General features: G+C 42.2%; 1 protein-coding gene across 1 annotated transcript in view; it reads left to right on the top strand.

The window, feature by feature from the left end:
- Positions 1–21,392, top strand: part of DPYSL3 (dihydropyrimidinase like 3) — a 146,101-nt gene that overhangs the window by 103,603 nt on the left and 21,106 nt on the right. Inside the window, exons 3-7 of the mRNA XM_044664512.1 lie at positions 6,727–6,911; positions 9,920–10,084; positions 13,071–13,132; positions 13,920–14,000; positions 20,188–20,256. Of these exons, the coding sequence (XP_044520447.1) occupies positions 6,727–6,911; positions 9,920–10,084; positions 13,071–13,132; positions 13,920–14,000; positions 20,188–20,256 (562 nt within the window). The remainder of the gene's footprint in view (positions 1–6,726; positions 6,912–9,919; positions 10,085–13,070; positions 13,133–13,919; positions 14,001–20,187; positions 20,257–21,392) is intronic.

Genomic DNA, 21,392 nt, shown 5'->3' on the forward strand with positions numbered 1-21,392 from the left:
ATATCTATTTTATATATATGTATGTGTGTATGTGTCTATATTCTCCAAATACAAGCCAGCCACTATGTGAAGTCTGAAATGATTGTCGATGCGCAGGCCACCAGGAACAAAATGAGGCTGGCCCCTCTCTGTAGAAAGGACACATATCAGATAGTCTGCGGGCCAGCCATCGACTAAGTCACCACCCCGTGTCCGAGGTGCTCGCACCGCTGCCCCTCTCTTGCCTCCCTGGTTTTACTTTCCTCAGTTTTCACCTGGATCGAGTGTCAGAGGGAGTCTAGTTACAGTGAGATGAGGTAAAGGGAAAGTCATATTTATGAGAAATAGAGAGGAGGATCTGCAGGACCAGTTTTAAAGCTTGAAGGCACCACAGAGGCCATCTAACCCAACCCTTTCATTTTACAGAGAAGGTCACTGAGGCCCAGAGAGGTCACACGAGCATCTTCCAGCACATTTCCCACTTCTACCACACTGTGTCTCTGTTTATAAAAATCAGTCTTAAAAAGGCTGCCTTGAAACTGTTTTGAAATAAATTTTTTTTACGGGGCCCAGCCTTTTAATATAGGCACAGAACATGCTGTGATTATGGGCTTAGTATAAAGACTAGGCCAAGAAATTCCCGTCTCTCCAGCTAAAGAACTCTCCCAAGCCTCTTCTGCAAGATATCCTCAGGAAACCAAAGAAATGCTGATGGGAGGGTGGGGGCTGGAGCCTTCGCAGTGTGGCTTCTATTAAAGAGATTTTGCACATGCCTGGGAACTTTAGGCAGTTTTGTTTAAACCTTCCCACAGAACAATGGGGCTGTGTGACATTGTCTTCAGAAGATAATGTTTATGTTGATCTCATTTTATCAGCGAAGAAGGAAAGCATGTAGAGGCCCCGTGGATCCCAGATGGGCAAAGACGCGCTGTTTTTCTCCTCCCTCAAAGCCAGAGTTAGATGTGATGGGTTGAGACTGCTATGTGAGAGAGTTTAGGTTAGCTGTAGAGAAGACACGAGTGGTTTCAAATATTTAAGTAGGTTACAGAGGAAAATTGTTGAACGTTTCTTGTGATTTGGATTCTCGTGGTCCAGGACGAGCCCAAGGCTATTGAGAGGCAGAAGACTTACGAACAAAATTGATTTCAAGGCATCCTAGTCGTCTAATACAGCTGCTATTGGGATTTGGGATGCTTTCACAGAAGAGCCACGCTAGCCAAGTGATGTTAAAAGCCATGTTGTTGTTATAGGAATACTAGTTTTAAAAAAAAGAGTCACCACTACCACTAGGGTATTTTCTTTTGGAAGTAAGCTGGAAGCATTCCAGTTGTACCTGATTCTTTATGACCCTATTTGGAAGAGATACTGGAATGGTTTGCCATTTCCTTTTCCAGCTCATTTTAAAGATGAGGAAACTGAGGCAAACAAGATTAAGTGATTTACCTACAGTCACACAGCTAAGTATCTGAGACTGGATTTGAATTCAGAAAGGTGAATCTCTGGGACCCCAGGCTCAGCAATCTTATCTACTGTGCCACTTAACTGCCCAATGTGGAAGTAGTTGAATCCTTTTTTTTTTTTTTTTTTTTTTTTAAATTTTTAAACCCTTAACTTCTGTGTATTGAATTATAGGTGGAAGAGTGGTAAGGGTAGGCAATGGGGGTCAAGTGACTTGCCCAGGGTCACACAGCTGGGAAGTGTCTGAGGCCAGATTTGAACCTAGGACCTCCAGTCTCTAGGCCTGGCTCTCAATCCACTGAGCTACCCAGCTGCCCCCTGAATCCTTTTTTTTTATTTCAAAAAATCATTCCTGGGGGCAGCTAGGTGACTCAGTGGACTTAGAGACAGGAGGTCCTGCGTTCAAATCTGTCCTTAGACACTTCCTAGCTGTGTGACCCTGGGCAAGTCACTTAATCCCTGTTGCCTAGCCCTTACCATTCTTCTGCCTTGAAGATTTAATCTTCATTATTTAATATTTAATATTGATTCTAAGATGAAAGGTAAAAGTTTTAAAATATATATTTTAATAACAAATTTCCACATAAGTTTTTCAAAGTTACATGATTCATGTTGTCTCCCTTTCTCCCTCCCACCTCCCAGAGCTGATAAGCAATTCAATCTGGATTATACATGTATTATCAAAGGGTTTTTAAATGGGAGAGAGAGAGAGAGAGAGAGAGAGAGAGAGAGAGAGCGAGAGCGCTAGAGATCTAAATTCTAAGAGTAGCACAGAGCTCCGTTCTTCAGGTCAGTAGCATTAATGATCCTTAATTGGCCAATGAATATGGAGCATCTGTGTGCAGGGCTCTGTACTGGCCCTGAGACCGACTCTGTTGACCAAGGAGTTGACATAACTGGAGAGGGAAGGGTTACATAGATGAAAAAATGATTAACAATATTTAGCATTTAATAAAAGTTACCTAAATGGTACAGAGTAAACATTGTAGGAGTTCAAAGAAGAGACCGTGGTGGATAAGGATGGGAAAGGAAGGCTTCACAGAAAATGTAGGCCTTGGGGCTGGGCCTTTAAGGGATGGATACATTTATAGGGAAGGAGAAGGAGAAGGAGAGCACGTCATGCCCAGTCTTTACAGTTTTCTTAGCTCACAGAAGTGACGAAAAGTTGGGAAGTCCTTAGAATTCAGATCTTTTAGCTGAGTGGTTGGTTTCTACTGAACCTGAATGGAGGGCCAAATTGGGAAAGGAAGGAAAAAGCCAGTGGAGTTCTTGGATATTTGAGTTGAGATGAGGTAAAGATGAGAAGGAGTTATTTTTTCATCCTTTTTGTTTAGAACTGCATAGTGTTTCTGGAATAGCTGAGTGGTGCAAGATGGACCGTCAGGGACATTAGGGATATATATGTTGTTTTTTTTTTTTAAATTTTAGAACTTGGAGTTTGGCAGACTCTGTAGTAAACATTTCACTGCCCCAAGAGAGAATCTTTCCCTGCCATGTAGCTGGTCTGACCCTGGTCTGACCCTGGTCGAAACTAGCATTGAGCAGCTTTTCTCCAAGGTAGAAGTTCTTAACCTTTTTTTGTGACATGAAACCTTCTGGATTCTGATGAAGCCTTTGAACTCCTTCTTAGAATAATGTTTTAGACACATAAAATAAAATACATGAGATTATAGAGAGACCTAGTTATGTTGAAATAATTATTAAATACATGTGTGTTTTATTTAACTATTTATTTAAAAATTATTAAGACGTTAAAATAGTTTTCAAAATGCATATGTATGTTATATATTATTAGAAAGACAATCATTTATATTGAAATTCAAGATGCATATATGGATTATATTGAATTATGAATTATTAACAGTTATATTAAAATAGTTCTCAAAATGCAGTTTTGATAGCTATGTCAATATAATTGGTTTTCCATATATATTTTATAGTAGTGATGACAAACCTTTTTGGGGACCCCATGCCATGTCCCACCCAATCCCCAGACTGCATGCCCATGCCCACAGAGATATTTCTACATGCCATCTCATAGATAATTTATTATATATGTAATATATAATTACATAGGTGTACATTAAAACTAGTTTCAGTATAATTGAAATAGTTATCAAAATACATATGTACTTTAAAATATACATATCCCTTACACTTGTAAAAATTATTGAAACCACCCCACCCAAAAGAGCTTTTGTTTTATGCATTATTTGATATTTACCTTGATATTTACCATATTAGAAATGAAAATATCCTAGTATTATGAAAATAAATTTGTTTTCAGTTTTTAGGGACCTCCAGATCACACTTTGAGAGCCACTTTTCTAGAGAGTAGAGGATTTTCCAAGTTACCATTTTAAGGGTTGGTGCTTATGTCAGCCTTAGGAATTGAAGCATTACCTAGGAATAGAATGAATGTTAGAAGCAGATTTACATGTGCATTATAGGTGGATAATATGCATAAAATCACGTGCATGATGGATGCAATTCATCAAGCATTTTCTAAAATTAAATTTTATTTTCTCAGTGAATGAAAATCTACTTTCTCTCCCTTTTCACTCTGTTCCCTCCCTGCCTTTTGAAAGAAAAAGAAAAAAGAAAACCCTTTTCACAAATATATATAATCAAGCAAACCAAATTCCCTAAATTCCTGAATTGGCCAAATGACTCTATTGGCCTATTTGTCTCTCTCTTGTCCTGGAGAATGAGGATGCATTAGATCTGAAAAACAGATGTTCAGTCAGTCAGGCAGAAAGCATTCATTAAGCACCTCCTGTGTACCAGGCACAGTGCTAAGCACTAGTACTTAGGACCTGCCAGAGTGCTGTTTGATCTGATAGAGCTGGTGCTGGGGGAAACCTCAATTTCACTTTCCAGCCAGCTCTCCTGCCCTGAGCATGCTTCGCTGCCTTTGGACAACTGGTGAGCTGGCAGAGAAGGGGAGGAGCTCGGACTGAAACTGAGGCAAGAGCTGACTCAGCCCACCAAGGCCTAGAGCTCCCCGTTCTTCCCCTTCAGCCAAGGGGATTAGATTAACTATTAGATTTACTATTAGATTAGATGAACTAATTTCTAGGACAGAAGGGCCTCTACCCTTTAATTAATTTAATTAATCTTAATATTATTTTTAACTCTTGTCTTCTGTTTTAGAATGGATACTAAGCATCTATTTCAAGGCACAAGAGGAGAAAGGGCTAGGCAATTGGAGTTAAGGGACTTGTCCAGGGTCACACACCTAGAAAGTGTCTGAGGCCAGACCTACCTGTTCCTAAGTTAATATTCTTTAAGAGAGAATACACACGCACACGCGCGCGCACGCATACACACACACACACACACACACACACACACACACACCTCCCCCTTTTATTTATTTTTATCTTATTTCTTCTGACTTTTAAATTTTAATTTGTTCTCTTTAGGATTTAAAAACACTGTTAATCCTCCATAGCCTTAAAGCCCCAAAGAAAACAAAATAAAAATAGCAAATACAGCAAAAATAACCCAAGAAATAACTAAAAATATGTATTTGATTCCCTTCTGTTTAGAAATAATGAAACATTTTTTTGTTAGCATATATTTATTAAATATTTGTGGTGATATGCCAAACTCTGCTCTATACCTCAGAGGAGAGACATAAAGTTTAGATGAGATAAGATCTGTCTTCTATTATGCTTTGGTGAAATAGTGAGCTCATTGATTAGGCAATCCCCCCCAACCAATGCCAATCATAGCCCCTTCGTAGCCTCACACTATGATGCTTGCCCATGTGTAAACCCATAAATCTTCTGTAGACAGTCTGCTGCGTGCTGGAGTCTCAGATCAAATCACAGGCTCACACATCTGGAGCTAAAAGGATCTCTAAGGTCTTGGCAATCCACCCCTCATCCACAACCTGAGATTTGAACCTGAGTATTCTTAACTTCTAAGTCTGTTGCTGTATCCACTACACTATGCTCCTCAACAAGGTCTTCCTTTTAAGCCTTTTAATATAACATGGGTACCAAGGAGAAAAAAGAAAAGAATCCATATGGACAAAAATATTTATAGCAGCTTCTTTTGTGGTGGCAGAGAATTGGCAACTGAGGGGATGCCTATCAGTTGAGGAATGACTGAACAAATTGTGGTATATGATTTTGATGGAGTACTACTGTACTGTAAGAAATTGTGAAGGGAATATTTTCAGTGAACTGATGCAAAATGAAGTGTGAAGAACTAGATCAGAGGACACAGTAGCAGCAATATTGTAAGCATGATCCCCTGGGAAAGACTCAGAATACAATGATCCACCATAGCTCCAAAGGACTCCTGATGTAAAGTGCTGTCTACTTCCAGAGAGAGAACTGATGGTCTCAGATTGCTGATTGAAGCACAACTCTTCCCCTTTCTTTGTTGTCTTTGCTTTTTTGAGGGAGGTAGGGACCTGGCTGATGGGGAAATAAGTTTTGCATGACTTCATATATGTAATGGGCATCCTATTTCTTGCTTACTCAGTGGGTAGAAGAGGTGAAGGAAAAAAGAGAACTTGGAACTAAAAATAAAGATTAAAAAAAACCCAAACATTTCATGGGTAACATTTTGACACTTGGGATGGTCCTTGATATCTTCATATGTTTGTGATCTTTGGCTTATTCATAGATTATAAGTTACTTTTCAAAGACACATCTTTTTTTAAACACCCAGTTTAGCATATTTTGTATTTGATGATATATTGCCATGTTAGCCTTTGAAGCACTTGGAAAGGAGACTTTGAGACATAATTAATCAGCTAGCATTTATTAAACTCTAGAGTTGAGATTTTGGGTTTAAAAAACTGTTTTTGACAATTGTTTGCCTCTGGGACCTCTTAGTTTCAGTGGTTCTGTTTCATCATCTCTAAAATGAGTTTGAATTAGATGGACTTCAGGATCTTTTCAGATCTCTGTGTTCCTATGCTAGGTACAGGGGATACAAAGACAAAAATGAAAAATCCCAGCCTTAAGTTTATATTCCTTTGTTGGGTGGGGGAACAGCAAGCAAACATATAAATATATATAAGCTAAATGGAAAATAAATGAGATCATTTTTAGGGATAGTTTTTAGTTTCTCTTGGAATTAGGAATAGTCTCACATCAAAGGTGTCACTTGAATTAAGCCTTGAAGGAAATTCAAGGTTCCAAAAGGTAGAGGTGAGGAGGGAATGTTTTCTAGCCTTTGGGGAGAGAAATTGTCAAAATCTTTTGTGCTGTCATGACAAGTTTTTTTGGGCTTTCTTCTTAACTGATCACTTTGTTACTGTCTCTTCAGGCAAATTGGAGACAATCTGATTGTACCTGGAGGAGTGAAGACCATTGAAGCTCATGGGAAGATGGTAATCCCTGGAGGCATAGATGTTCACACTCATTTCCAGATGCCGTACAAGGGAATGACCACAGTAGATGACTTCTTCCAAGGGACTAAAGCCGCCTTGGCTGGCGGGACCACCATGATCAGTAAGTTGAGTCAACTGTATTTGCTCATTCCTTTTCCCCTAAAAGTAAGTGATAGATTAATCAGTCCACTTGCTGATCAGAGCTATTTCCTGGGCCAAGTCATATATATCCCCCATCTTCAGTTCTTAAGATTTTACTGGTTAAATTGACATGGGAGGTGAGTGACACTATAAGAGATAGAGGATAGCTGTCCATTGTCTAAATGAAAGGATCCATGGTGCATATGAGTGGAAAATGGAAAGGTAACTCTATCCCCACTTGTCTTAGCTTAAGAAGAAGATCTGGGTCTTGAGATGGGGCAGAGGACCAGCTTGTCAGAAGCTAGTTCCTTAGAGGAGAAAACAGAAAGAGGAATGACCATTCTAAACCACTAGAGCATCAGAATTGAGTCTAGAAATGGAATATACAGAGAAAGAATGGCAGAGAAGTAGCTTGAGAATGAACAGATCTTTGGGTTTTGCAGGTCTTAATAAAGAAAGGATTAAAATTGTTACCTAATATTACAGAGTATTTGGACAACCTCTTGTCTTTAAGGTTAGTAAGAGATCTGCTGGTAGTTGAATTTTCTTTTCCCCTTCTTAACCTTCCTTCTTCCCCCCCTCCCCGTGTGTGTGTGTGTGTGTGTGTGTGTGTGTGTGTGTGTGTGTGTGTGTGTGTGTGTTGCTCTCTTTCCCTCCCTCCCTCCCTCCCTCCCTTCCTTCCTTCCTTCCTTCCTTCCTTCCTTCCTTCCTTTCTTAAGTCTTACCCTGCTGATGAAAGGTATCCCAGGAGAAGGGCCCAAACTTCCTCTTTGCTAATTGGAGGAGGAGAATCTCCAGGATTGCATCAGTCATAATAGATGCAATTAGAGGTTGCCTGAGCAAAGATACTCAAGTTTTTTCCCTAGCCTGAAGGAGGGGCCTGATCCTACCAGCTGATTTCTCAGCAGCTGCCTTGCCCACTAGAGTCCCTGGTTTGATGCCAAACATTATTAAACAGCGGTTCAATGCATTTCCTTTCTGATAAGTGCACTTAGACTGAGTCTGATAGAGTGAATATTCTTGGGATTATGATTTCTGTGACCCAGGTGAGGCCGAGGGCAGAGGGTGGGGGGAGTATGGGGAAAGCCAGGACTACTTAACTTCCTCTGTTTAAGCACCATTAATTTCCTTTGTGGGAAAGAGGATGGAGAAAGGTTTCAAGGGGACCAAATGTCAAGACAGCAAGGCTAGATATGGCCCAAATTGAAAGGAATGATCTGACTTCATTGCCCCACAGAACTAGGAAATGTAACTGAACCTCACAGAAACATGGGCAAAATTTTAATTGGATGTAGGATTAGTACTGCTCTTGTATTAAATATATTAATTCAATTAAGGAAGTAAAGTCAGGAGAATATAAGCATAGATTTAGAGCTGGAAGGAAGCCTAGAGGTCATCTTGTTCAATCTCCTCATTTTACCCTTGAAGAAAATTATTCCCAGAGATATTAAGTGACTTCCTCAGGGTTACGTAGAGTGTAAATAATGGCAGATATGGAATTTGAACATTGTACTTGTGATTCCAAGTTCACTACTTGTAACACTCCAATATGCTGATTTTCTAGTCCTGATTCGTATGACTTTAAGTAAATCACTTTTCTTCTCTCTGAGCCACCATGGAACCTGGTTATGGTTCCAAGTCCAGTGCAATGGACCTTCAGAATCTGTGATGCAATTTCTTAAATAAAAAACATATTCATAACTCCCCTCCAGGTAATATCACTCCACAAGATGGCAAAAGGAACTCACTGAGAGTGAAAAAACAGGCAATGACAAGATAAAAGCAGTCTTCAGGGAGGTTTTCCTCCCCCATAAAATGAAGATGTTAAATTAGATGATCTCAAAAGACTCTTCCAGTTTTGGCATTTGATGGCCTTTAATCTGTCACAATTTTTCTCATGCTGAAATGCTAGCTGGTTCATCTGTGTTCCCATGCATGGTACTCTGGTGAGCAGGGTGAATATAGACATGTAGATTCTCCTTTGATGCCCTTCTGCCTTCCAATACCATCCATTTTTGTTGGGTAGTTACTGTGCAAATACTATGCTAGACTGTGGGGGAGATAAAAAGTTTAAATAAGACGTAGACCTCTACTGTCAGAGTTTATAGTTGAGAGTTTGACCCAATAAATCTTACAGGCCCAAATTTGGCATTTAGAGGACACTCAAGGCCAGTTCCTGGGTATCATACTTTTTGTGGTGCTATAGGATGTCTGCTGTAGGCCAGGATGTGAGGGGAGTTAGAATGGCTTGAATTTACCACCACCACTACCAAGGGTGAGGGGTCCCCTTATAATGGTTGGTGGTGGTAACTCAAGGAATCTAATGGCTGTCCTGAACCAAGAGATCAGAAAACTGACCTGGGCTAATTTGAATGAACTTTGCCTTCAGGCGGATAGACCTGGAGTCCAGATGGTGAGGCTTTGGGGCAAAAGATAATTCTATATCTTTGATGTTCCTGAGACCCCAGAGAACCTCCTTGAAGCTTTTGTCTTGTCATAGTCTGTTTTTTATCTCAGCATGAATTCCTTTTGCCATCCTGTGAAATGATTTTACCTCAGAGGCTTTCTGAATATTTTTTTTTATTAAAGAAACTGCATATCTCAGTTTCAGGTTTTGAATGGTCATTTGCATTAGACTTGCAACCACCATGGGATACAGTTTGGTTTGACAAGTAAAAGTCCTGAAGGTGGTAGAAGTAGTTGTGCTATAGTGGAAAGAATGTTGCACTTGGGAGTCAGAAAGACTTGGGTTCAAATGCAGCCTGACACTAAGTAGTTGTGAGACCCTTGGCAAGTCACTTAACTTCTATTTGCTTCAATTTCTTTTGTGTATAAAATGATGGAATTGGGCTGGATGACCTTTTCTTGTTCTTCCAGTTCTAATTTGATGATCCTGCAACTAGGATCCATTTTCAAGTCCAGGAAAAGGGGGAAAGGTCATGGTCAACAGTAAGATGCCTCAGCCCTTCTCCCCTTTGTATTTTCCAGTTGACCATGTGGTCCCTGACCCAGAATCCAGCCTGATCGAGGCCTTCGAGAAGTGGCGAGAGTGGGCTGATGGGAAGACTTGCTGCGACTACTCCTTGCATGTGGACATCACTCATTGGAATGATCGTGTCAAGCAAGAAGTGCAGAACCTCATCAGGGACAAAGGTGAGCCCAACAGCCTCCTGTTCCTCAGGGGCCCTTTCTTTTGGGCCCCTCAGGGCTTTTCATTTCCACTGGCCTCATTTCTGAACTTTTACCTCTTCCGGAGAGGTTTTTCTAAGATGGAATGAGGAGCAGGGAAGTTGTGGGAGATTCTGAGGCACTGCTATGAATGGGATGTGCCCTCCTGCTCCAAGGCTTCGATGGCATGAGATGGAACCTTTTGCTTCAGGTCTCAGGTTAGGAAGCAGAAACAAAATTTCTCTCTTTTTTTGAAGCTTCGAGCACAAGTTCCCCTTCAAAGGAAGCGATGAATGTGGGTCCCTATGTAAGGACCTTTGTTCTCTGAGGCTTTCTGTTTATATCTCCATCACCAAATATTGATTGAGAGCCTACTGTGTGTGCTCAGCATTAGAGAGAAGTCTTGGTCAGTGCACTCAAGATATTTGCACACTGCAAATACTTGGAAAGTGAAACTAAGCAAGACAAATAGATCGCATGACAAAAGGAAGTGCATGATGAATTGCCCCAAGAGAGATGTAAACAGTGATCTGGGAGGGTTGAGGAGGGAAATGTTATGGGCTGGCAAGACTTTGTGAAGAAAGAGAGTCTTTCCATTATACATTGAAATGTTCCTGTGTGTTAATCATTGTTAAGTTCACTTTTTTCTTTAACAAAAGGGAATTTTTAATTTGAAAAAGAACAGACTTTGTTCTCTAGACTTTCTTTTTACTCTGCTTCCCCCTTCTTTCCTTTAGGGAGTAGAACTCCCCTTCTTGAGACAGCAAAGGAGGAGCTTTAACTTCTTTTCTCTCCACTTTTTTGTTGACAAGTGTGAAAAATTCTAACACTGTGGAAACTCCCTCTGCCAATGTTGGTCGATAACTCCTCTCTAACTTATAGGATTTTAAAAATTTAACCCTTCCCCTCCATCTTAGAATTAATACTGTAAAAAAAAAAATTAATACTGTATATCAGTTCCAAGGCAGAAGAGCAATAAGGGCTAGGCAGTGTGGGGGTTAAGTGACTTGCCCAGGGTCACATAGCTAGGAATTGTCTGAGACCATATTTGAACCCAGGACCTCCTGTCTCTGGGCCTGGCTCTCAAGGTACTTAAGTTTTTGATTGATTAACTTAAAAGTTGCTGATTGATAGACAAAGAGAGTTTGATTCACTCTTCACAGAGGCTCTTTGCTGCTCCAGATCTCAGTATTAGACAGCTCTGTTATTGTTCTGAGGCACTCATTCAGGAAGTCACAGCTGATGACTCTTATGTACTTCTGGTTATTCATGATGTACATGGCATGAAGGATGCTGTTGAGAAGACCCTAGAAATTATTGTTAACAATCATAGCCATGGCAAAAGCTTCAGAAGGGCAATAATTGTTATATGGGAAGAAGAGTAGTAGACTGATAGAAATTTATAGAGGACAAAAACTCAAGAAAGGAGTCAGCAATAAAACTCATTGGCTTCAATGTCTATACATCAGTGCAAAAAAGTAAGAGTTGCAAACAAACCAAGCTGGAATTAAAACAAGGAAGCAAATTGGACCTCACAGATACCTGGGAGGTTTAATGGGCTGGGAACTAGTGTTGGAATCTATCTCTGAAAAGCTCTGCAGTATTCAAAAAGAATGGGGAAAGTAAAAGTATTATTGCCTATTCATTTAGAAGATAGGGATGGTGCCTAGAAAGAATGCTGACTGGGGTCACAGTATCTGAGTTCTGGTGTTTATTCCCTGGGTGATCTTGGACAATTTACCTAATCTCCATTGTTCCAGCTTGGTTTCCTTATCTCTACACTTAAGGAGGAGTGTTAGTTAGGCTAGAAGATCTCTGAGGTCATAGGGCTCAGTTTCCTCATCTCTAAAATTAGGGGAGGGGGCTAGGCTAGATGGCCTCTGAGGTCCTTTCTGTTCTAGGTGAATGAACTAGAATCCTTAGAAGTTGCGTGAGAAGTTGTTCATGGCTCATATTCCTTGGAAGGAGGTCTGTAGTAAAGTACCCTCAAGATTCGTGTTTGTGTTTTTCAATAATTTAAATCAATTCCTTGGATAAAAACCTAGTTGGCACGTTTATCAAACATGTGGATGACACAAGGCGAGGAAGGATAGACAACTCATTGGATGACAGAATGAAGAGCCAAAAGATTGCTTCATTGGGTTGGACTTGGTTTGGTGCTCCTTCCCAATCTCAGATTTTATAGAACAATGATCAGTGTGGTCTGCTCTTTAAAAAGTAGAATAAATGTTTTCCTCCTTCCTATCTCTCTTATTTCTATAAATCTATCTTATTCATGGTCCTGCCATTTGTGAATTGAAAATAAATCTTTCTTCATGGTTATTGAATTTTGTGTTATAGATGTGAGGGTCTTCATGTGTTATGAGGAAATATGGGAATCTTCATAATACTGTATCTTCTTTGTGTTTGACAAGAGTGGACAATAAAAAGAAAGGAGATTCATGAGTCTGGTCCATTGGAAAGAGCACTGTGCTTGGAGTAGGACTATGTAGGTTCGAATCTTGGGCCCACTACATACTATATGTGACCTTGGGGATGCTGTTTAATTTTATTAGCCTCAATTTCTCATGTGCAGAATGAGAGTTAGCATGACAGCTGAGGCTTCTTCCAGGCCAAATTTTGTGATTCTATGATTTTGTTCACTCATTCACTTATTTAATTTTTTTAAAAATGATTTTGTTTTGTTTATTTATTCAACCAACTTGTATTTGGTGTCTGCTTGTACAAGGCACTGTGCTAGATGTGAGAGAGATTGTTGCCCTCATAGAGGATGTAGTATGAAGGGTACATTGTGAGTGGGGACTGGACCGAAGGTGAGGCAGATGTCCATCAGAGCTTTAGCGAGGAGAATTAGAGCTGGAAGCACGTCCGAGGTCATTGAGGGCAGCACCCTCCTCTCACACAAGGAAATTGAAGGTGGGCTACCTTTCCCTCTCTCTTGGTTTTTTATCTCCTCTCCCTTTTTTTACAGGAGTCAACTCCTTCATGGTTTACATGGCCTACAAGGATCTGTATCAGGTCTCCAACACAGAGGTAATGTTGCCCTGGCCTGCTCTGGGAGTTTATGGGTGGCCCTAGACTCCTGGGCCCCAGGGGTGCTGGGGTCTCCCTTAGAGAGAGCCGGAGTTCCCTGTGAATGTCGAGCCCCTCCAGAGACATATTTAAGAAGGTAGCAGGCAGGGTCCCCACAGTCCTGAGGAAATGATGCTTCTAGGGGTGCAGATCTCCTTTGAAAGATAGCTGGCGGGGGGGGGGGGTTGTCTTCTGCACTCCTTTTATTGATTCCCTCCCTGCCTCCTTGTATCAGAGAAGCCCTGGGGGGTCTTACCCCAGCAGAGTTAGGAGGGCTCTGCCTCAGAGGGATTAATACCAGCCAACCCAGGCAGCTTTTCCTTCAGGGTAGGGCTTATCTAGAAGTCTATAGTTGTCTGGCCCTGTTTCCCTGGGGGAAGTGGAAGTACAGGTCAGAGATGTGGCCCCTCTGGGACCCCCAGGTAGCGAGGAGTCCCCAGATGGGTTATTAACGTGTCCACGTGCTCTCCAGCCAACCCAGGGCCAAATCCAAGAAGTGGTATGAGAAGGACATTACCTTTGCCAGGATTCCCTTCTGAATGTGTAGGTTTCTCGTCATTCTTCTGGGGAGAGAATGGCTGCTGGCATCAGTCCTGCTGACTTGCCAGACATCCTAAAATACTTTTTCTTGTTGATGGCCAACCAGTACCCCAAGAAGTTTTACTTTAAGTGTTTGAGGGTCCTCTGGAAGATGTTAAAAAGCATAGGCTTTCCAGTGAAGATTAACTGGTAACCTTTTCTTTTTCAGCTCTATGAAATCTTTACCTGCCTCGCAGAGTTGGGGGCCATTGCTCAAGTTCATGCAGAAAATGGAGATATCATTGCGCAGGTAATTGTCTAGCCCATGAGCATGGGCTTTCTGTCTAGATTCCCAAGCTTCTCTCTGCCAGAATGGACCACTTATTTACACTAAACTTAGGTCATTGGATGACAAAATAGATTTTGAGCTGGAAGGAACCATAGAAGGGACCAATGCCATCATGTTACAGATGAGGAATGTCTAAACCAGGATTTGAACCCAAGGTTTCTTCACTCCAAGTTCAGTGCTCTGTCTACCACACTAGAGTCCACCAACTTCAGTTACCTTTTCTGCAAAATGGGAATAATAATAATGTCTACTTCACAGGGTTATTGTGAGGTTCAAATGTGTTACTATATGTAAAGCAGTTTATAAACTTACTAGGGGCATCTGGGTGGCACAGAGGATAGAGCACCAGACCTGGAGTCAGGAAGACTTCTCTTCCTGAGTTCAAATCTGGCCTCAGACATTTGTTGGCTGTGTGACTTTGGGCAAGGCACTTAACTGTTTTTTTTTTGGCTTAGCTTCTTTACCTGTCAAATGAGCTGGAGAAGGAAGAGGCAAAATCTTGTATTATCTTTGTCAAGAAAACCCTGAATGGGTTCACAAAGAGTTGGACATGACCCAAATCACTGAATGACAACAACATGGGGTTAAAACCAGATCAATCAAATCCAGCCAGTCAAACCTCCAATGCATTGCTTTTTCTACAGCACCAGTTGCTCCTCTGAAAGTTACTGATTTTTCCTAAAGTTAAAAAAAAAAAAAGTCATTTTTGAATCAGGATCTATTCCAGGGTGAAAATGAATAGGTTTTTTTTTTTAAAGACTTTGAACCCAATTGAGGATTGCTGCCCCACAATGATAAAAGAATGCATTTTTTTAAACCCTTACCTTCCATCTTGGAGTCAATACAGTGTATTGGCTCCAAGGCAGAAGAGTGGTAAGGGTAGGCAATGGGGGTCAAGTGACTTACCCAGGGTCACACAGCTGGGAAGTGTCTGAGGCCAGATTTGAACTTAGGACCTCCCGTCTCTACACCTGGCTCTCAATCCACTGAGCTATCCAGCTGCCCCCAAAATAATGCATTTTAAAGATGAATTGGAGGAATTCTGTTGCTTTCCTGGGCCTATTGAATGACCTATCAAAAGAGTGATGAAAGCTCAGCCCCAGAGCCCACACGGATCATTCGTAAGGAAGCAGGTAGTCCTGTCTCCTTGCTTCATGGCTGAGATGAGGAGATGCCATCCACAGAGGAGCTTGGCCAGCCTGCACGGATCCAGCAGCGTACACTCATACACTCGCAGTGAGAAGGGATAGATGAGGAAGGGGGCGCTCTCTTGAGAACAGTAACAACTTACCTTTCTTCCCTGAGGCTCCGGGCTTTTTCTTTGTACCAATAGATGGGAACGAGGTGCCCTCCCCACTTCAGAGAGAGGAGGAGATGCAGCTGGGGGAGGGAAGGGATTGGAAGGACTTCCACATGGAGAAGGGCCTAGGCCCTGACCGGAAGTACTCTGAGGAAGAGCCGCCTCCCCAGAGAGGGACGTCCTTCTCATCCCTGAAGGCGAGGCCGGAGGAGGCAGGGCCCTGCTTCACATAGCCGCTGGGCCAGGAGACCTCTGCTTTCCCTTCCAGTTACCAGGGCTCTGATTCTGCCACTTGCCTAATGTCAACTTCACTTACTAAGTGACAGAGCTGGGGCTTGAGCTCACATTTCTTAACTAAAAATTCAGTGATTTTCAGCTAGATGTGCTGTTTTTTGAGGTTTATTTGATCAGAATCCTAATGAAAAATTGTTGCATCAATCTCTCGGGTAGAATGATAATAATTGTAATTAATGATAATTATAACTAGTATTTAATATTACTTTAAGGAATGCACAAAGTGCTTTGCACACATTATCTAATTTTTAGGTAAATGCCATTATTTTTCCCTATTTTACAGATGAGGAAACTAAGGTAGAAAGTGATTTGCCTAAGGTCATACAACTAGTAAATATCTGAGGTCAGATTTGAACTTGGGACCAGTGAAAAATAAAAATAATAATAATAATAATAACAGCAAAAACTATTTTTATAGCATGTACCATGTGTCAAGGTCTGTGTTAAGCCTTTTACAATGATGATGTTATTTGGTCCTCATAGCACCAAATGTGGGGTGTGGATGCTGTTATTAGCCCCATTTTGCAGGTGAGAAAATGAGAAAAATCAGAGTTAAGTAACTGGCCCAGGGTCATATAGCTAAAAAGTGTTTGAGACTAGATTTGAACTTCGTTCTTCCTGACTTAAGGTCTAATGTTTAATAATAATAATAGCTAACATGTAGATAGCTCTTTCTCCATGCCAAGTACTGTGCTAAATGCTTTACATCATTATGTCATTTGATCCTCATAGCAACCCTGAGAAGTGGATGCTATTTTTATCCCCATTTTACAGATGAGGAAACTGAGGCAAGCAGAAGTTAGTCAGGTGTCTTGCCCAGAGTCACCCAGGTAGTAAGTGTCTTGGATTAGATTGGAAGTCACTTTTCCTGTCCCCAAGCCTGGCTCTTTATGCCCTGGACCACCTAGCCCTTTTTCTCAGAAGTTTTCCTAGGCTTGGTGACCCTGTCCGCCAGTCAGGATAAGAATGTCCTTGGGTCCACAGGACCTGGACTGTTTCCAACTAGGGTGACGGGTCTTCCTGCAGCCCTTCCCTCCAGCTCTCTGGCACCAGCCCTGTCTGCCAGGGAGGCATTCTTCTGGCGTGTGACTGCCAGGCTTTGTCACAATAGTGCCCAGTTTGGGGGAGAGGAAGGGACGGTGTGTCCCTTCAGCGTTCTCAGGCCCACAGGGGAGGGTTTGTTGTGTGTGTGTGTTGGCAGTGTCTTCCCACGGGCACCCAGAGGTGCTGCGACCCCTTGTGTGGGGCTCGAACTGGAGAGCTCCCAGCAGCGTTGGCTAGCAGCCTCCCTGGTCCTCTGAGTACCGGAGTCCGCATCAGCATTCTCCGGAGTCTGGATCAGACCCCTCTGGGCTTCTTTGGAGAAGGCAGTGTGGTGCTGGGGACGAGGCCCCGCTCTCTGAAGGTCTGGTTTCCAGTGATCTCGGCTACATTATTTAACTCTCCGTTCTAGTTCTAGGAGAACAGTGGTTCTCCTCTCTAAAATGAGGGAGTCAGGCTGAATGGCCTCCCAGGTTCCTTTTAGATCTAAATCCATGCTGCATTGAAGGCATAGGAGGGGGGCCTTTTCCGAGAAATGTTACATCCTCCACCTTTCTCCCAAAGTGCTGTGGCAGGGAGCTGGTGTTTGTGGGTGGCAGAAGACCTTTGGGGCTCGGTGCCTCCTTGCAAACAAGAAGCAATGGAAGGCACTTTTCCATTTGGAAGAATTTCTAGTGGTGTTTGTTAAATTCCACCTTGACTATGAGAGATCATGTTGTCAAGCAGAAGATGGTGGGTGGATTACCGTGGGATTTCAAAATCTTTGTCTAAAAGAGACTCAGAAGAAGAAGCAAACTTGCTCCTTTTAGCAGAGTGAAAAACAAAAACCCAGTGTCGAAAGGTCATACAGGCACAGCAGAGCCTAAGGGCGGGCACTCAGGCCCTTCTACAGCTGGACGGCCTGCATACAGCCTCTGACAGGCATCATGAAAAGAGGCCTGCTGCTTCTTACCTTAGAAATCATCTTAATGCAGCCTCATCAGCTTACAGAGGACTTGTCCTCCTGGATTTAGCTGCAGGAGGGAGCAGTAGGATCTCTCGAGCTTGGGAATTCTGGGCCCCAGTAGGGCTAAGCTGATTAGCTTTGTTCCCACTAAATATGGGACATTGGAGTAGAGCACTAGGCCTGGAATCAGCAAGCCCAGAGTTCAAATATGACTTCAGATGCTTCCTTGCTGTGTGACCCTGGACAAGTCACCTAACCCCATTTGCCTTCATATTTCCCCATCTGTCCAATGAACTGGAAAGGGCTAAATGCTCCAGTATTACTGCCAAGAAAAGAGGTCATAAAGAGTTGGACACCACTGAAATGACTGAATAACAACACTTAGGGCCCCCAAGGGTATGGGTCACTGTCTGAGGAGAGTGCATCAGCTCAGTTCAGAAGCAGAGCATGTCAGAGCTTCTGGTTGACCAGTCGTGGAATTGGACCTGGACTAGAATCCTTGAGGGAATGATGACCCAGTTTCCCAGAGAGAGAAGAGAGAAAGAAAGGAGGGGAGAGGAAGAGAGTGGACAGAAGCAGAGATGCATGAAACAAGAGCAAAGGAAAGAACCTGAGACCAAAGTCTCTTGGTGGAACATTTAGGCCCTCTTGTACAAGGAAGCGTATAAAATAGAGATAATCTCAATGCCCAGCACATTTTTGTTCTTGCTTTTTTTTTATGAGAATGAAAGGGCAGCAGGAAAAATATTGCCTGGTGAATCTTAATGGACAGAAAAAATTGCTTTTTCTCTCAACGTCTCATTGCTCTCAAACAAAGGAAGGTCTTTTTGTCCCTGTAGAAATGGAACACTTCAAAGGTGTAAGTTATCTCCATTTTCACTCCAGAATGACCAAAGTGAGCTCCCAGAACAATCGACCAGGCTATTTCAGTGTTCTTATGCATTCTTGGAATGAAGCTTGTTATTTTAAAAACAAATCAGGATGACCTGTCACAGATTGTTCCAGGATTGCTGTCTTAATTTGACAGCCCATAAGTGTACTAGCTCAGCAGCCTTCTTCCGGAAAGCTAGTAAATGGTTTGTAGATTTAGATTTAGAATGCAGGCTGTGATTCATAGGACCATAAAATTTAGAGCTGGAAGGGACCTTGGACCCTTTTTTTTACAATTAAGGAAACTGAGGTCCATCTTTAAGAAAGCAAGTGACTAGCTCCAAGTTTATATTCAAGTAAGTTGAAGATTTAAGATTTGAACCCAGATCCTCGGACCTCAAATCTAGTGTGCCCTCCATTATACCACGTAGCTTTATTCTTGTCTCTGCCACCATTGTTAGGTTTCCAAAGTATCCTAGAGCTTGTCTTGGGATAAAAAACTGAAACATTATTATTTTCTTATCGTCATCCTATGCTCTTCCTGCCAGCTAGAGGCAAGAAGAGGAATGAATGGGAGAGTACCTTGAATGTAGCTGCTACCCACTCTGGTTCATCCATCCCCTTTGCTGTTTTCAAAAGCAAGATCTGACCATGTCCTTCCCCAGCTCAGGAAGTTTCACTGGCTCCCTCTTGCCTTTAGCAACGGTCGGCAACCTTTTTTGGCCATGGGAGCCATAAACGCCTTTGGAAGGAGGAGGATGGAGGCAGAAGGCGCTGGAATATGGGGCAGGGGCTGAAGGGCCCCCTGAGGCACATCCTGGGGCTCTGCCCGGACTGGCCTGTCGGGAGGTGGAGCCAGATATGGCTCGAGAGCCATACGTTGCTGACCCCTGCTTTAGGATATAATACAAATTCCTCTGTGTGGCATTTACCCTTCATGCTCTGGCTCCTCTTCATCTTTCCAGGCTTATTAGACATAATCCCCCTTACTTTTTCTTTAAACCCTTACCTTCTGTCTTAGAATCAATACTAAGTATTGGTTCCAAGGTAGAAGAGTTAAGTGAGTTGCTCGGTCTGAGGCCAGATTTGAACCCAGGAAAATGAGTCTTCCTGACTCCAGAATGTCTAGCTTTCCTCATGTCTAATACTGTCAGAGTGGGAGTTGGAGAGACAGCATGTCATAGCAGATGGACTGTTAGTGACTTAAAGTAAAGGATGAAAATATGATTTGATGAGAATATGTTCTGTTCAGCAGCTGGAGCCAAGGACTGGATTTGAATGAGAGTAGGAAGGGAACTCAGAGAGGTCATTTGGTCCTACATCCTCATTTTACAGATAAACTAAGGGCTATGGAAGTTCAGTTGACTTGCCCCAAGGTCATACTGATAGAAAGTAATAGAACAGAGTTTTTTATTCAAATTGGTAGCCCTCACCATGGTACTTACAATGCAGCCTCTCTGGGTTCAAATCTCATTTCTGCCACCGCCTGAATCATCTGGTTCCATTGGTTTCTCTCTCTGGGCCTCAGTTTCCTCAGGGAAGTTTTGATTAATAGTTCTCTCACCATTCTGGTTAGAGATCTCGTGGTTCCATTTTCTTTCTCCATCCTTATGTGAAAAACCGTCTGTAGGCTTTTTACCTTTTTAACTGTCATAGTTAATGGATATCTGTTGATATCTGGCTTTTCATTCCTCTAGGAACAAACCCGGATGTTGGAAATTGGAATAACTGGCCCTGAAGGCCATGTACTAAGTAGACCAGAGGAGGTAAGTGGCACAAACGGAGAGGGAAAGAGACAAAGGCTGGAGCCAGGCTATGTCAGACGCAGCTTCTCTTCCTTACATCTTGCAGCTTGTTTTCTGTCAGATGCCGTTATGTTTGGCAGTCACTCCTAGTACGTGTGCTCCTACATATACATTTGTACTCACACACAGCTTGGAGATGGGAAAGAATCAAAAATTAGAGGAAAACTGTATTGAAGCATTTTATCAAAGGCTGTCTTTGGCTGACACTGAGGGAGAGTGATTCCAAATTGGAAAGAGATTGTTCAAAGAGAGACAGCTATCTCTCTAATAATCTCATTAAGGCTGATGGAGTCCATAGACCTTTAGGAGGGGCAGTGGGAAGGAAACTTCTAAATTCTTTCCTTCCTGAGTATAGCTGTGAGTTCATCACCTTTGTCTTATTTGCCTTATTAAAAAAATTTTCAATCTCAGAATCATTGGCCTGGCTTTCCATCTGAACACAGGTGGTGTATGAAATTATTTCAGCTGCTTTTTCCCATGCTGGAGGTTGTAATTTAAGGTGATCGTGAAATATTCCACATCCTCTGAAGCCACTGGTGCCAGGACTCCCTCCCATCCTGGAACTGACGATTCTTTTGAATGATGGTGGCCTTTATAGCATTGTAAACATAGTGGCTAACTTTTATATAGTCCTTTAGGGTTGGCAAAACTCTTGTCTATGTTATCTCATTTAATTCTCACAAGAGCTTGATCTGGTAAGTGCCAGGATTATCCCCCTTTTGCAGATGCAGGAAATTGAGACCAAGAGAGATTGACTTATTTTGGCCTTCTTGTTAGGAGGTGTCAGAGACATTGAGGATTCGAACTAATTTCTGGTTTTTAAAAATTTTTTATTTTAACTCTTACCTTCTGTCTTAGAATCTATCCTAAATGTTGGTTTCCAGGCAGAAGTGTGTAAGGACTAGGCAATGGGGGTTAAGTGACTTGCCCAGGGTCACACAGCTAGGCAGTGTCTGAGGCCACATTTGAAGTCAGGACTTTCCATCTCTCGGCCTGGCTCTATCCACTGAGCTGCCCCCCAACTCCAAGTCTAGCATTCATGTCCCTATACAACTTTGCTGCCTCATACTTCATTTATCCAGTAGGTGAAGAGGATA

This window comes from Gracilinanus agilis, chromosome 2 (assembly GCF_016433145.1).
Source record: "Gracilinanus agilis isolate LMUSP501 chromosome 2, AgileGrace, whole genome shotgun sequence".
Classification (NCBI taxonomy): Eukaryota; Metazoa; Chordata; class Mammalia; order Didelphimorphia; family Didelphidae; genus Gracilinanus; species Gracilinanus agilis.